Source organism: Acinonyx jubatus, chromosome C1, assembly GCF_027475565.1.
Source record: "Acinonyx jubatus isolate Ajub_Pintada_27869175 chromosome C1, VMU_Ajub_asm_v1.0, whole genome shotgun sequence".
Taxonomy (NCBI): domain Eukaryota; kingdom Metazoa; phylum Chordata; class Mammalia; order Carnivora; family Felidae; genus Acinonyx; species Acinonyx jubatus.
Genome location: NC_069381.1, coordinates 211,927,738 through 211,944,297, shown reverse-complemented (window position 1 = coordinate 211,944,297; position 16,560 = coordinate 211,927,738). Strand labels below are relative to the sequence as shown.

The window sequence follows — 16,560 nt, the reverse complement described above, 5'->3', positions numbered from 1 at the left end:
TTCTTGTTCCGTTGACCTGTGCTCATTTGTGTAAACTCATTGAAACTGATAGCATTCCAGGAAGTGTGTGTGTGCTTCTGTGTGTGTGTGTTGGTATCCAGACACACACACGGAAATCTGTGAGTGTGTGTATGTATCTACACATGCACACATACATACACTACTTATATTTGTGTGGGGGGGGGGATACAGGTAGACATTGATATACATACATACATATTTGTCTGGAATCTATCACATGCCAAGACCTTTGCCAGGGTCTATGGACTAGAAATTGAACAAGATGGAGTCTTTGCTCTTTAGAAGCCCATAGTTACAAGGCCAAAAAACCGAAGCGATTAAAGAGATATTTTGTCCTAACACTTAATTCCATACAATAAACAAGTGCTGGGGTAGCATGAGGAAAGGAATTTCTGACCTTCATGTTCCATTCGAAGGTGTTTGGTTCTCAGAGTATTAGGGTTGCATTAAAAGATGTTCAATCTTGGGGCGCCCGGGTGGCTCAGTCAGTTAAGCGTCCAACTCTTGATTTCAGCTCAGGTCATGATCTCATGGTTGTGAGATGGAAACCCACGTCAAGCTCTGAGCTGGCGTGGAGCCTGCTTAGGATTCTCTCTCCCTCTCCCTCTGCCCCTCCTCTACTCACACACATGCACTCTCGCTCACTCTCTCTCTTGCTCTCCGTCACTTTGTCTCTTAAAAACAAAAAAAAGTTCAATCTGAACTCCAAGAACATAAGCAAAGTTTATAAGGGATGATTCAATAGGGAGAGGGAGGTTACTGCCTAGTAACGCCATATGTATTCAATCAGAACAAAAGAAGAATGAAAACAAAATCCAAATATTATGGTTCTCCTCTGAAAGTGGTCCTGGCCCAGTCAGGAGTTCCAATCAGGAGAGTCCTGGAAATGACAAATGGGATAATATTTGCAAGACAGGGCTCTGGGCACTTGACAGGGGAGCCCTGTAAACTTTCCTGGAACAAATCATTCCTATTCCATTTATATTCTTCCAGAACATAACACTAATTCCAAAAACTCAACAAGGGAAGAATCACACAAGGAAAAGCCAAAGACCACACTGTCTAATGAATAAGGATACCAAACTCCTAACAAAGCACTGGATGATTAAACCCAGCTAAGGTTATTAAGGAAAAATTAGCATTGTTTCTAAGATTAAGTCCATTGGATTACGGCTTCAAGGGGAAAATTCCAACGCAATAGATGCAAAAAGACACTTTGTACCCAACATTCACTCTGGATTTAAAAAATTATAACCTGGAGGCGCACCTGGGTGGCTCAGTCGGTCGGGCGGCCGACTTCGGCTCAGGTCATGATCTCGCGGTCCTTGAGTTCACGCCCCGCGTCGGGCTCTGTGCGGACAGCTCGGAGCCTGGAGCCTGCTTCGGATTCTGTCTCCCTCTCTCTCTGCCCCTTCCCCACTCATGCCCTGTCTCGCTCTGTCTCCCAAAAATAAATGCTAAAAAAAGTTATAAAGTGGAAATAAAAGGATGATGCCTTACGATACTTTCTGAAAATACATGTATATTGAAGCTTTCACCAAATCCCATTTACTGGTGAAAATACTAGCCTTGTTCCTACCACCCTGACACCAGGTATTTTGAATGCCCGTTGGGATACTTGCTATGATCATTGGTACTTAACATCACACTGGACATTTTAGCCCAGGCATCAATACAAGCAAAAAATGTAAGATACAATTAAATGGAAGAGTTGCATTTAGAAGTAACACCTTTATCAGTAATATAGTCGCAAACATAGAACACTCAGAGAATCTACTGAAAAAAAAGAATTCATAAAACATTTGATTCGAAACAACAAATAAATCCTTTTTTTATATAAAAAACGGCCTGCAAAATTACATTGAATGAAGACCTCATTCACAATAATAACAAAAATACATAATCACTAGAAATAACATTAAGAAGAAATATGTAGGTCTTAATGAGGAAAAGTGTAAAGCTTTCCTCAAAGACACAGACTTGCAGAAACTGAGAGATATCCTATCATTGGAAGGAGACTCGATATTACAACAATTTCAATTTTCCTGCATCAGATTATAGGTTTTAACATGATTCCCACTCAGTGAGTATGAAATTTTATTGTGTTGTTTTGCCTCATGGTTTGTCTTTGTGGTTGTGCTTTGACAAAGGGATTTTATTTATTCTTTTTTTTTAATTTTTTAATGTTTATTTATTTTAGAGAGAGACGGAGACAGAATGCGAGTGGGTTAGGGGCAGAGAGAGAGAGAGAGAGAGAGAGAGACAGAATCCGAAGCAGGATCCAGGCTCTGAGCTATCAGCACAGAGCTTGATGCAGGGCTCGAACTCACGAGAGCCGTGAGATCACGACCTGAGCCAAAGTCAGAAACTCAACCAACTGAGCCACCCAGGCACGCCTGACAAAGGGATTTTAAAGTTTAAATACCAAGAATAAGGAGAGGCGTGAGCTCTTTTTTCATGCATGTGTATTGCAACAATACTTTGGAAAGTGTAGCACTGACTCCAGAAAAAAGAAAAAACAGCTGATGGAAAATGAGAAAAAGCCCAAAAGAGATCCTCAAAATATATACAACTTCAATGTTTGTGAAATGTGGTATTGTTTCAGACCAGCTAAGTCCGGGTCCTGGTATAGCCTGTCTACTAGGAAGGGGGGGTTGTAAGCCACGAATAGAGACCACAAAGGAAGATCCGGTCAACAAAGTAAACAACTTCCACAAAAGACCAAACACTCTTTTTCAGGGAAGACAGAAAAGGAACAAAGAAGTCAACCACAAGATCCTATGTGTTGGCTGTGAAACCACTGTAAATCACCAGAGATTATCATTAACAGACACATAAAGGAATACAAACTAGTGCTATGATTTGAGTATTTAAAAATAATACACACTCACTGTAGGAAACATGGAAAATGCAGGAAAGTACAAGAAAAATTAAAATCATGCTTAATTCCACAACTCAGTGGTCAGCAACATCAAGACTTTAGGGAACTTCTGTCTTTCCTAGGCACACAGATGAACTTACATAGCTTTCATAATTTTTTATTTAAAACTGCAAATATTTTCCATACCATCAGAAAACCTCTGGAAGTATTATTTTCCACAATATTCCTTCATGTTTATAAAGTAATCTACCAGAAGATCCCTCTGATATTGAGATTCCCAGCTCTTTAGGTTTCTGTCAATTCTTGATATCGTCAGAAATATTTTAATCATCTGTTTGTCTAAATATTAAATTCCTAGTGAGATATTTGTAAGTACAGTATGAACAGTTTTCACATGCTTGATATATACTTTGCAATGGTTTTCCAGAAAGGGCACCGATCTGTTCTTTCTCCAGCAATGTATAAGGATCTCACACTTCTGTATGTGTTGGAGACTATAAGCATCTTTGAAATTAACCAATAATAGAGTTTTAAAATTTTTTTCTGGGTGAAGCCATCTGGCCCAGAGCAATATTGGAGCTTTTTACTTCCCTTTAAGCTCGTTCATTGATAATTCATCTAGTCAGATTTTCTAGTTCTTCTTGTTGAAACGGGTTTTGAAAATTATAGTTTTACAGAAAAATATAAATTCCCATGAGATTTTCAAATTTTTTGGCATACAATTATGTTACATCCACACAATTTTTCTCAATATTTGTTATCATGTTCGAGTTCTCGGTTTTATTTATTCCTTAAATTAAATTGTTAAAATGATTTCGGGGAATAAAGAATATTTCTATTCTTCCTCTTTTTTCTTTTCTAATTTAGTTCCGATCAAATATTCCTTTTTCTTCCTGCTCCTCTTAAGTTTTGTTAGAGTGTCATTTTTCAAACCCATTAATTTGAACACGATGGTGGTTAAAAGGCCGTGAACCATGTTTCTGCCACTTACTAGCCATGTAAAAAAAAGAAAATTTCTTACTTTCTCTATGCCTTAATCTTCTCATCTATAATGAGAAGGTAACAGTAGCACTTAACTCCTTGTTGAGTTAGTTTCATTGTTGTGAAGATTATTATTAATATCATTGAATTATTTTCTTTATTTTTGCTAATAAAGGTATAGGACTATGCATTTCACTCTGAGGGCAGCTTTGGCCATATATTGTTAGTCCTTGCATATAATATTTTCATTTCCACTGCTTTCTAAGTGACTTGCGATTATATTTTTTGAAAGCTCATTTTTGACCCAATAGTTATTTAGCTAGGGGTTGCTAGTTTGTTTCTTGCTTCCCAAGTGATTGGAACTCTCTGTTTAATCTTTAGATACTCATGTCACATTTTACTTGTTGATAGAGGATGGGCCTCATAAACTGCCATGAGGGAAACACTGAAGTCTTTTGTGGTCGTTGTTCCAATCCAGGGGGATTGGTAGTTGGTACATAAAGCACCTACTTTCTGGGGTTGCTCTTGTGATTTTATGAATTCATATATAGAATATATCCACCACGACAGTGGTGATTCCCCAACACGAAGCTGATGCCCAGGACAAACATGGCTGAGAGACAAACAATGCGATCTTTCCCACACAGCCTGCCCACTGTCCTCAGAATTCTACCAGGCGACACTCATCCTGAAGTTGGCATTTGATGTGAGATGATTTTGCCTTCCCTGGCTGCGTGTCCCGCAATAACAAATAAAAGCTACCATTGACTTCGCACAATTATTCCGTCCCATACAAGGTTATTGTTATAAAATAATACAAGGTTATTATTATAAAAATTCAAAGAGAACTCGCTCAAGACTATGTAGCTAGAAAAAGTCTACTCTGTGTGCAAAGCCCATCCTCCAGCCACCCCACCAGGCTGCCTCCTGGAAGATTCTCCAGAATGGCTCCTCGCTTTCCTCGGTCCCTTCTACACCTCAAAAATACAGATGTAATATCATCTAAAGAAAAATAAAAAGAACCAGAGTAATTCTAAAACTCCGCCTACACTTCTAAGGAGCCCCAAGTGGGAGAAGGTAGAGATTAAATTGGGATTTCTGAACATCTGGCCCAAAGCTTCTAGACAGACACCACCTATTATTGCTTGAGGAGGTTTTCAACTCACTAGAAATGCTGTTTTCAAAATTCCATGCTTGATACAAAACCTCATAGGTCTACCTTGTATTTAGAACGTGAGATGTGTATTGATTACTCTCTAAATATGCTCTCGGGAAACTCTGAGGGGAGAACTATTCACAGCCCTCTTAATCCCAAATTAACCAGGGTTCACAGCATTGATTTCAATTCCTGTGAACATAGCCAAGCAATAAGGGTATGGTGGCCAGAGCTTAAGTCCTCCTGGGACAGACTCAGGTCACAGCTATAAAGAATAAAGAGCCTGACTTTAACACGATATTGCCAGGCAGAAATTTTAATGAACAAAACGCATCCATTGGTAACTCCTTCTCAGGAATTCCTTGATCGTGTCCTCTTTGTTTTTAATTGTCGGTCCCAAGGGTGCTCCTTATAAGGCCGACCTCCCCATAAGCTAGCTCCATCACAGAGCCCCAGTGGGCAGGCCAGAGCCCCAGGCCACGGTCTTTCTCCTGTGTGACCTCCCAGACCTCCTCCTGTTCCATACCTCAGCGTCGCAATTCCTCAGGAGGGTGTCCCTGTTGGAGACCATGCCCCAAGCCGCTATGCCAATGGCTACGATGTTCTCCTCTGAATTCCTGCTGATGGTGTTGTCTCTCACCACCTCCCCGATGTACTTCATCAGGCCATAATGGGTGCCTCCAGTGAGAATCCAAGCACCTGTCAACGAGGGAAGAGAGCAGATAAATGCTCAGCTGGCTCTGAGTATCTTTCTTGTCCTGTGGCCACACCCCCCCCCAAAGAAGCCTCCACCCTGCGAGCACCAGGGCCCAGCACTGCCAGCCACACCTTATAATGGGCCTTGCCAAGGACCGACCGTATGGAGAAGAAGGAAAAGAGGGTCTCGGGAGGCATTTCTAGAAGATGCTGCTTTTAAAAAGACACAGATTCTGGGAACCGCTCTAGATCTAAAGCATCAGAGTCTCCGGGGGGAATGCGAGGGGCCGAGGGAATCTGCATCCTTAACCAGCTTCTCAGGTAAATCTTATTATGGATAATAAATGCCGGGCCTGAGCCTGCGAGCAGGTGAGGCAATGCCGCCATGGGAAGCAGAGTTCTCTTCTCTCGGACTCCTACCCCAGTGCTATGAGCCTAGGGCCGACAATCTAGCTTTACTTCATAATTATACAACTTTGCACACTGGTATTTTACAGTTTATATTTGGTGATCTTCACAGGGTCAAGGGCTTTGCACATTCGTCCTGCTTTGGTTTTTTAAGAAATGCAGAAAATACTTATAAAATATTATTTGGCACAATGATCGAACCTAAAGTCGGAAGTGACCCCGGTCTAACGTGCTAGCCATGAAGGAATCCAGCCTGAGGATGGGCACTGGCATCTCTTGATTAGCTCTGGTGATGGAAGGCTCACTCTGCCCCCAGTTGTTAGAAGGTCCCTTTGTTCACTATTTGTCTCCATTCTCTCTCTTTTTTAATGTTTATTTTTATTTTTGAGAGAGAGCGCGACAAAGACAGAACATGAGCGGGGGAGGGGCAGAGAGAGAGGGAGACAGAATCTGAAGCAGGCTCCATCCAGGCTCTGAGCTGTCCACACAGAGCCTGACACGGGGGTCGAACTCACGAACCGTGAGATCATAAACTGAGCCAGATTCGGACACTTAACCCACTGAGCCACCCAGGCGTCCCCTGTCTCCGTTCTCTAATTGTACTACTGTCTTTAGCGATAAGGAACGAGTTTAGTCACCTTTCACATAAAAGTTCTTCCTATATTTTTAGGTAAATGCAGCATGGTCCTTAGGACTGTCATACCTGATTCCTGCAGCCATTCTCAGAGGATGTGAACTCCAGACCCTCGGCACCCAATCTCCTTCCTCCAGACAGATTTTCATCATCAACCTCCCCCTTTCAACCCAGGCAATGGCAAGTGAAGCAGCCTCCACGCGGCCAACACAGAGGACGAGACTGTCCACGTGCAGCCCGGGCCCCCCACCCCTTCACCTCCCTGGATGTTCTCAGGCCAGAGACTTTTGTCCATTTCGGTGCTGTAGTCCCAGCACCTACAACAATTCCTGACACACAGTAGGCGCTCAATAAGTATTCTGAATGAATGACGTGTGTTCAGGACTTAGTAGTAAGGAAAGTGACCTGCTCCGTTTCGTACCAGAGTAAGCACCTACTGTAGCTCCCCCTGGTGGGTCAGGAAATTGAGAACAAATGAGGACAACGGCCCAGTTTCTTCTTGATGTTGAAAGAAAAACTCTTACCTAAAATAAGACGTGTGGGGGTGCCTGGGTGGCTCAGTGGGTTAAGCATCCCACTCTTGGCTTTGGCTCACGTCATGATCTCCTGGTTTGTGTGTTTGAGCCCCACAATGGGCTCTGCACGGACACATGGAGCCTGCTTGGGATTCTCTCTCTCTCTCTCTCTCTCTCTCTCTCTCTCTCTCTGCCCCTCCCCTGCTCTTTCTCTCTCTCTGCCCCTCCCCCGGTCATTCTCTCTGTCTCTCTCTCTCTCTCTCTCTGTCAAAATAAATAAATAAACTTTTAAAAATAAAATAAAAGAAGGCATGTGTCCTTAGCTCTCCCAGTTAACTAATTTTTTTTTAATATAGTTTATTGTCAAGTTGGCTAACATACAGCGTATACAGTGTGCTCCTGGTTTGGGGGGTAGATTCCCATGATTCATGGCTTACCTGCAACACCCAGTGCTCATCCCAGCAAGTGCCCACCTCAATGCCCATCCCCCATTTTCCCCTCTGCCCCACTCCCCCATCAACCCTCGGTTTTAATAAAGAAGTTCCTAAAATATTAGGCTTTGATAAACTGAACCTAATCATGAGGAAGCATCAAATTGAATGACGGAACAGTCTGTAAAAACAATGTGTCTGTGTTCTTCAAAACGTCCTGAAAGACCAAGAAACTCTAGATAACAATTCCAGATGAACAAAAGCCTTTCAGTTTGCTTTGACATGAAAAGCTAAATTCAACGGAGTCCACTGAGGGGGAAAAAAGGTGTTTTCGGTTTTTTTCTCAAAAGGATAATATTGGAATAATTAATTAAAATAAGGACTGTTTTTTAGATAACAGTATTGGGCAGCTAGCTTCCTCAGGTTTGAAAATTGTACTGGGTTATGGGAGAGAACACCCTTGTTCTTGAGAGATTCGTGCTGACATACTTAGGGGCTAAAGGTCATGATGCCTGCAATGTACTCGCAAATGATTCTTTAAAAATAATATGTGACTGTTTTTTGGGTTGTTTTTTTTTTAATGCTTATTCTTGAGAGAAAGAGTGAGACAGAGCACTAGCAGGGGAGGAGCAGAGAGGGAGACGCAGAATCCAAAGCAGGCTTCGGACTCTAAGCTGTCAGCACAGAGCCCGACGCGGGGCTCGAACCCACGAACCGTGAGATCATGACCTGAGCCGAAGTCGGAAGCTTAACCGACCAAGCCACCCAGGTGCCCCTTGTGTGACTGTTTTTGAAAAACCATATGAAAAATGTGAGAAAATGTTACCAAGTGGTCATTCTAAGGGAAGGATGTACAGACATTCATTATGTATGTTATTCTTACAACTCTTCTGTAGGTTTGAAATTTTTCATAATAAAAAGTGAAAAAGAAAGGAGGTACTAAAGCCGCATATTTCACGTAACAGAGCCACAGCTATTTGTCCTGGTCTCAATTAAACACTTACCTGGCGCCAACCACCTGCCAGTCCTTAACCACTAGTCCCAAAAGCGCATCACTGGTCTCAAAGTTAAAGAGCAAAGAAATCAAACTTTCCTGTTTGACGCGCCAGAGTGTTCTGGGTAAAATTTTCCATGCAGAAACAACACAATGAAAACCTTAGCTGATTCAAGGAAACAAAAGCACCCACAGGGAAGCCCCTCGGCGCTGTTTGCTTTGGGACCCCCGCCCCCCACCACCTGCCAGAGCCCCCCTGTCTGCCCACTCATTTGAGGACCTTGTTTTTAAATAGATCGCGATTAACCGTGTGCTTCTAGAGCCTCTAGGTTCTGCGCATGAACTGCATTGGGGGATTTCGTTCGGTCGCCCAGCCCAGGGCGGAACCCCAGGACGCGCTGTCCCCGTCCCCGCGCGGGGACCACGCACCTTTCGACTGCGCGATGTAGATGAGGCGGCTGAAGATCTTGCGCATGCGCGGCTTCAAGGCGAAGTTCTTGGCCCCTCCGGTCACGGAAATGACAAGGTTGGGCGTTTTCAGGTGCCAGTGCTGGGTCAGCAGCTCATAGAGGGTCTCCGCGTCCGTGTCACAGGACAACCGGATATACTGCGGGGAAGGGGGAAGGCGGCAGGGTCAGCGCACCTGTCGCCACAGCCACCTGCTCCTGTGGGGAGGGGCGAGGCAGCTAAGGGGGCCCCGCGGGGAAGTGTAAGAAAAGCACTAGGTTGGGGGGGAGGGGGTGCCTAGGGGATGGGGGCGCCACCGAGGGCCCCCCCGGGGCCGGCTGGAGAACCTGGGAATTTATCCCACAAGCTGTGGGGCGCCTGTGAAGCTCTGAAGCAGAGCACGTGGGGTTCACATGTTAGGGAATCTTCCAGCACTAGGGCTGACTGCAGACCACGGGACAAGACTGACACAGGGGAGCCAGCCGTGCGCACACAAGAGCTGGCAGTGACCCATCCTGGAGCAGGGGCCCTGGGGAGAGACAGCAGTGTGGGTCACCTTCCGGGGCTGCGACCACGGGGCTGGGGGGGGGGGGGGGTGTTGAGGCATCCAGACCCAGGCTCCAGGCTGCCTACGGAGGGTACTGCCATGGACACAGAAGACCCAGGGTACCACTTTCCGGCCTCAAACCTTGCGGTGACACCCCTGTAAGAGCCTGACATGTGGGTGTGTAGAGGGACAGGGCACCCTATTCGGGGCCATATGTCTTCTCAAGAATGCCACGCGCCACACTAAATGAGACAACTCCCAAAAATGGTCAACGGCCTTCAGCAGCAGCGGGGGGTCCACGTGGATGTTCCGAGGTCGCCTGCCGTGTGCCCCGGGGAAGGGCCTCTGAGGGACAGCCGGTCACCAGCTGAGTTTTCCAGTCGCACTTAAGGTGATCACGGCTTTTTGACTTTCACAAGGTTTATCTTTTCCTGCAATCATTTTGGGATTGACTGCCCGTCCCCTCCTGCCTCCACACTGTTGGACAATTCGAGGTACCTCCAAGGATTGTGTTACAAGGTTACCAGGTGCCTCCCTGGTTGTGTTAGTATATGAATCAGCTAAAGCAGAGAACCGTCTCTTACCTTCCCCTTCTTCCCCAGAGTCTCAAACTGAATATCCCCAAAGGCGTCCGTTGGAAATTCCTTGGTGTGTTTCTTGTAATTCCATTTCTCATTTGGGTTGATCTGGGTGCCTTCCACGTGCTGGCTCTGGGTGTAGCCACACTTACACACGTTTTCCCTGAGCGGAATGATACCGAGAAGGAAGGAACAGATCTCGTTAAGCCTACTGGACAGGGTTCATCATGTTTTTAGAGGAAACCGCACAAGATTAGCTTGAATAAACGCACAAAGAGATCTGACCATCAAGTCTTATTTCCAGACTATAGTCATCATCTCGGCTGATTGTTTACAAACCACCTTGGTGCCTTAGTCCTGTCGTCTGCTATCCATCCACCAAAAAGCGGGCTCCAGATCGCGAGCTAGGATAGAGGAGTGCCCTCAGGGAGTTGTCTCTGCATAAACAGCCATGAGGTTATTACAGGATTAAGCCTCGGAAGTCTGAAGACCACGACTGACCTTCCTGCGTGGTTCACAACGCGCGGGAGCTCTGAGGCGGGCCTCTGAGGCAGCACCAGACTTTCCAAGGTGAGGTGAGCCCTTCTCCCGGGAGGCAGGGGGCCCCTGGCCGGGGCTCAAAGCGACCCAGAGTTTAGAGAGACCCTCCCGTCTATACTGGACGTCACCTGCTTGGGAGACTTTCCACACTTGGGCTGGGCAAGGACAAGCTGAGCAACACATGAACACTATTGCTTCCCATGAAAAGTGCAAGGGAACTAACACGTACGTGTTTGCTAAGTGACACGTGTGACCATACGAAGTTGGAGGAGGATGAAAAAAATAGGCAGTGAGAGGTAAAGGATTGAAAGTCCGCCCTGAGTCAGGCCTGGGGCGAGCTCACTGCACCCAGGGAATCACGGGATGGGAAGCCTGCTCTCCGGTTTGGGGGACCTCTCGGGAACAGCCAGCCTGGCTGTGAGGGGCGGCGCAGAATAAGCGGACCCCTCCTCTACCCCAGCACAGTCCTTCTCCCCCCCTCTTGCTCGAGAGGGTCAGAAACAGTGGCGCACACTCTGTCAAGGGACTTTCAGGCGGTGGCAGGGCCATACGAGCAAATCAAGGAATAGCAGACGTGGTGACACCAGAAAAAGAGGAAAAAAGCAGTTAAAAAAAAAAATCTATAAACAAATGCGATGACTACTTGGCTCCTGTAGCCAGGGCTATGTGGCGTCCTGACCACCACGACAAAAATGTCAACGCGGCCAAAGCAACGCTCCCTAGTGAGGCGCTGCTCACCTTTCTCCTGCCCCACCCACTGGGCTGCCCCTATTCTTTCTCCCGTCAGTCTTTGGACAAGATTCGGGAGGGCACTCGGAATTCAAAGGAGCCACGACCAGTGGAGAAACAGGACAGAGTTCTGTCCCAAGAAGCTGGAGAGTGGCAAAGGGAGACCCATGTCTGGCCACTGAAATAAGCCAGAGGGGCAGAGCTCTCCTTTTCCAGAGAGGGGAGGAAAGGGATAATGGGGCAAGACAGAGCCACCACCAGTGAGAGACCAAATGTCCTGATCTGCCCAGGAAAATTCCACTTTATATCTGCTGTTCAAGCCCTGGGAGGGTCAGAGCCTCCATCGTGCTATCAGTGTTCCGAGTCTCAAAGTATGCAGTCACCCTAATCACCAACCTGCTAGAAAAGATGCCCCTCTGGCAGACACGAGCCTGTGACGCCTAGCACATTTGTGCAGCGCACAACCTGGGCAACCATACGTAGTGACTCTGAAGCAAGGATTCCCTGGGCAGGCTGGGTCAAATAAAGGTATACAAGCCTGAGAAAACCTGTTAGGGTTTATTTTATATTCTCTTTCTTGGCACATAAGGGCATCCAGCAAATATCCTCCAAACGATGAAGGAATAAATGAGTAAATGGATACATTGATTAGTCTCCTGTAAATCATTTGTATCTTAATCATTCTTCAGTGATTTTTGTAAACTAGGTATTTTTTGCCTTCTGGAAGATGGGCTTAAGCATACACAACTGTCACATGGCTGTCACAGGAGGAAGGGCAATGTTATCAAGGTCTTCCTCACTGATGACTTTATTTAACAGATGGCAAAATGTAGAAATAATTCTAAAAACACTCTGTGGCAGTAGATCCCATTTCAATTGTACAAAATGACAATAGTGGTCTTGTTTTTCTGTGACACCTTCTAAAAGTTCAATGGAGCAGAAACCAGTTTGGGGAGGAGGTTTTATGATCGCTCCAGAAGCAGACAGATTCTAATAGGGACCAAGATTCTACTACCTGGAAGCAATTGGCCTCAACCGTGTGACCTGAAATGAGTCACTCTGCTAATGGAGACCTTCCTGAACTATGGGGAGCCCAGGGTAACTGCCAAAGCCACGCAACAAAGACCATCCCTAATGAGGAACAGACACATCCCAGCAGGAATCTTCCCACGCTGCTCGAACTCCTAATGGTGATACTTCAGTGTGGTCCCTGCTGGGGAGTGCGCATGTGATGTGGACCCCAGCGAAGCTGTCCCTGTTCCTCAACCCTATCCACGCGGGTTGGATTGAGACAAGCCTTTCCTTGGGTTCGGGGTGACATGACTGTTTCCAACTGTAAACCAACCCTTTTAGGTTAAGCTGGCGTGAGTTCCTTGTAACTGAAAGTCTTCCTTACTGTAGAGGATGGAAATTTTCTGTGCTCAAAATATATGTCAGACTTTCAGTATTTTCTTGGGCTGTAAAAATCTAAGTAAAGCCTGGATCCAAAGGCACGCAGCAATGTTGCCTTGGGACAGTTTGGAACAGTTCTCTGGGCATCACGCAGTCGGGCCAAAAAAAAAGTGAATTGACCCCAGTTTCCTGGGTGCTTTTCTTACTAAGTCCCAGGGCACTTCCTGAGTCAAGGCTGCCCCCCAGTGGTCTCAGAGTCCTCCCCACTAGGATCCAAGTTGACTTCCTCTCCTTTCCCTTTAGCTGTTACCATCTTGCTATCTGTTGGGGTCTGTCCACACCCACCGAAGGTCAGTGCAGGATGGGGGCGGGGGGGAGAAGTCCCTGCCTCACCTGCCCTGGCTACAGCTGAAGACAGACTCTTAAGCCCTTTTCCCTTCTATGGGGAGGTGTGTGCCTCAGGTGGCCTTGGCTGAGAGAGTTGTCTGGCTCCATTTTGATGGTCTGCAGGCAGGCTGGTAATGCTCTACGCAGGAATTTGCATGAATTGGTTTACAAATGGAGAGGAGGCCAGAAAGGCATTAGGAGCACAGATACCTGCAGGAGGGATAGGGGTGACGGAGAGGGGGCGTGGGGCAGATGGGAGAACATCAGGACCCTAGTTCTACCTCTAGGACCAAGTCTGAAACCTACAGAGCGACTCGGTCAATAAGGCAGCCATTAGCCATGCACGGCAATGTAATTTTATGTTTAAATTAATTAAGATCAAAACTAAAGAAATTCAATTCTTTGATCATACTAGCCACCTTTCAAATGCTCAATAGCCACCTGTGGCTAGTGACTACCGCAATGGGCAGTGCAGATATAGGGCATTTCAATCGTGGTGGAAAGTTCCATTGCACAGAGCAGCTGCAGAGAAGGTAGAGTTCTCCTTACTTCTACCTAGAATGCAGCATGGCCAAGGCAATGCGAACTAAAGAGAACAAACCCAGATCGGGGTCTCACAGTCCCGGAAGTGCCAGGAGGCAACCCAGAAGCAGGGCAGCAACATTTCGGAGGGTCCTCAGCAGTGGGTGCAATGGTTGGGGCTCACTCTCCAGTGACTAGTCAAGAAAGTGGAGAGACTTGACTAGTCTGGGCATAGCACATACAAGCAACCCCAGGAATTCTCTGGGGAGACTTGGACAGCCTGTGTTAGTTTGAGGGGGAAGGAAGCAAATTCAGGGTATCAATACCAATAGTCGCTTCATTTGATTTCCCTGTCCAATGGGTAATTTGGATGACACAGAGTATTCCCACCATCTATGGAGAGATGGGGAAGTTCAAAGAGTCTAGGGTCTTGACCTCGGTCTACAACCTTGTGCCCTTAGGAGAAGGGAATCAGAATACCCTGAGGCGTTCTGGTCTTCAGCTTGTGTTGCTGAAGGTGGGGACTGCTCCCCTTTGTTTCCTGCAAGATTCAAGCTGTCATCAAGCACTCTAACGTAGGCAACTATAGGTTTCTCCATGTGACATCCATTTCCTGGTTGGCTGGTAGGAACACCCTGATTTTCCTTTGAAGAACCATCCCTCTCCACCCTGGGTCCATGTGGACACGATACCCAAGCCTGGCCCATCAACACATCCCATTCCCTAGCCCCAGGGATGAGTTTAGAGGTGGGCACATGGCCCAAGCCAGGGCAAAAAGAACCATGGACATCAGTCCAGAATTTTTGGTGGAATTGCTAAGAATGAGGCCCTCTTTCCCCCACTGGCAAAATGGTAAACTGATAACCTGTGAGATATGGTGATCGTTTTGGCACCATTTGTTAAGAGGCTGCTCACCCAGAGGACAATAGAAACGACAGGTGGAAAAGAGACAGAGTCTTGGTGCTATTAAGCTCGGGCTCTGGCTGTGCTTTTCAGCCGAAATGTCCCATTACTATCCCTTCGACTTAAGCCAATTAGACTGGACTTCTGTACCTAAGAAACTGTTGAGGAATACAGTCTGTCTGAGCCAGTGTCGTTCTTAGAAAGGGTGGGAGCAGGGGATAAAAAGAACACACAAGCTAGGAATCAGAAAACCTGGGTTCAGTCCTTCATCCATCTCCCACTGGCCATAGGACCTTGGGCAAAATACTGAACTCTCGGGGCTCATGTGCCTTGTCTGTCGAATGATAGCAGCCACCTTGAAGGGGCGGGGTGGGGGGGGGTTGTAGAATTAGCGATCAAGTATGTTAAGTCCTTGTGATATAGCAGGTTCCCAATAAATATTTGTTGAGTGAATGAATGAATCCAAATTGTATTTTCTACCCATCAAACAAATATATTAACAGCAAAATCTTTCATTGAAACATTCAGGGAATAAAGAGCTGACTCATGAGGTTTACATCCCATCAAAATGACTCACGAGGAATACGTTTACACCAGTGGCAAAATAGAGATTCTTAGTTTTTCTGATGTTCCTTTTCTCATTCACACGAAGCAAGAAAACACACTTATGAAGAACCTTTTATGCCCTGAGGCATCACAGCATCGAATCCTTACCACAACCCATGAGGAATTCTTTGCTAGCGTTTTAGCATCAGAGAATTCGGTGCAGAAAAAAGGATAATTGGCTCAAGGTCACGCGGTGAGCAGGCAGCCGAGCCAAGGTGCGATGCGGGGCTGGTTCCAACGAACCCGCTTTTACTTGTTCTTACATCCTTCCTCTGTTCGCTGTCTCTGTTCCGCAGAAGGTCAGTGCTTTAATTATAAACGACAGCAGCAACTATCTAACCAATGAAGAGTTAGATTCTTTCTTCTCTCGGCAGCGGGCAACAGAGGAAAGGCAGAGGGACAGGATGAGAGGTGGGCGGCATGAAAAATGTCTCTTTGGGTCCGGGCACATCTTCTATGGGAAAGATCAGGGGTCCGCTCATTCACTCCCTCCCTCATTAACTAACATTCATCGAGGACCTCCTCCTGCATTCAGAGCCGCTGGGGGCTGCTCCCCGTGTTTGGAAACCCAGCCTTGATGGTACAAAACACTCGAGACTCGGAGCGGGTGAACCCCCGATTGGATGGGAAGGCCATACATCAACAGCCTCACGGAGGAGTCCATCGGATGGCCACGTGTGCTCGTGCCCGGGGTCACCTGCCAACAGCTACAACACAACAGCCTTCATTGCTGCGGCCACTCAGGTGGGCTCCCAGGCTCATGGGAACACCGAAGGGGGCGACAGCCTCTCTTAGAGCCTCTACCAACTATTGCCAAAGCTAAAAATACAAAACGAAATGCTACCGCCCTTGGGGACCCGCTCAAGGGACCAAGTCCGAGCTACTTGCCAAATTCTTCCTGCTCGCACACCATTTCTGAGAATCGCAAGATGAAAACAACTTTAATAATGAACTAGTGAGCATTTGTTTGTTTGTTGTAATGGTTGTTAATAATTTATTTTCCAACCCGGAAGCAAAAACGGAGGGGAAATAGATACTTACGTGGCTTTGGAATCTTTGGTAAAGAAGACACATTCCCGTTTCTTAAAATTTGCTTGAATAAAATTCACCAAGTCCTTTGGAGAAAGAACGTTGGACAGCATATCACTCATTTATTCGAACACACTGCTGTTATTAACAAATACGAAAGATG

At 46.2% G+C, this 16,560-nt stretch overlaps 1 protein-coding gene across 1 annotated transcript in view; it reads right to left on the bottom strand.

Moving 5' to 3' along the window:
- Window positions 1-16,560, bottom strand: part of TRPM8 (transient receptor potential cation channel subfamily M member 8) — a 94,896-nt gene that overhangs the window by 60,716 nt on the left and 17,620 nt on the right. Inside the window, exons 3-6 of the mRNA XM_027047159.2 lie at window positions 16,410-16,483; window positions 10,296-10,452; window positions 9,147-9,324; window positions 5,566-5,738 (exon numbers count right to left, since the gene is read on the bottom strand). Coding sequence (XP_026902960.1) covers window positions 5,566-5,738; window positions 9,147-9,324; window positions 10,296-10,452; window positions 16,410-16,483 — 582 coding nt within the window. The remainder of the gene's footprint in view (window positions 1-5,565; window positions 5,739-9,146; window positions 9,325-10,295; window positions 10,453-16,409; window positions 16,484-16,560) is intronic.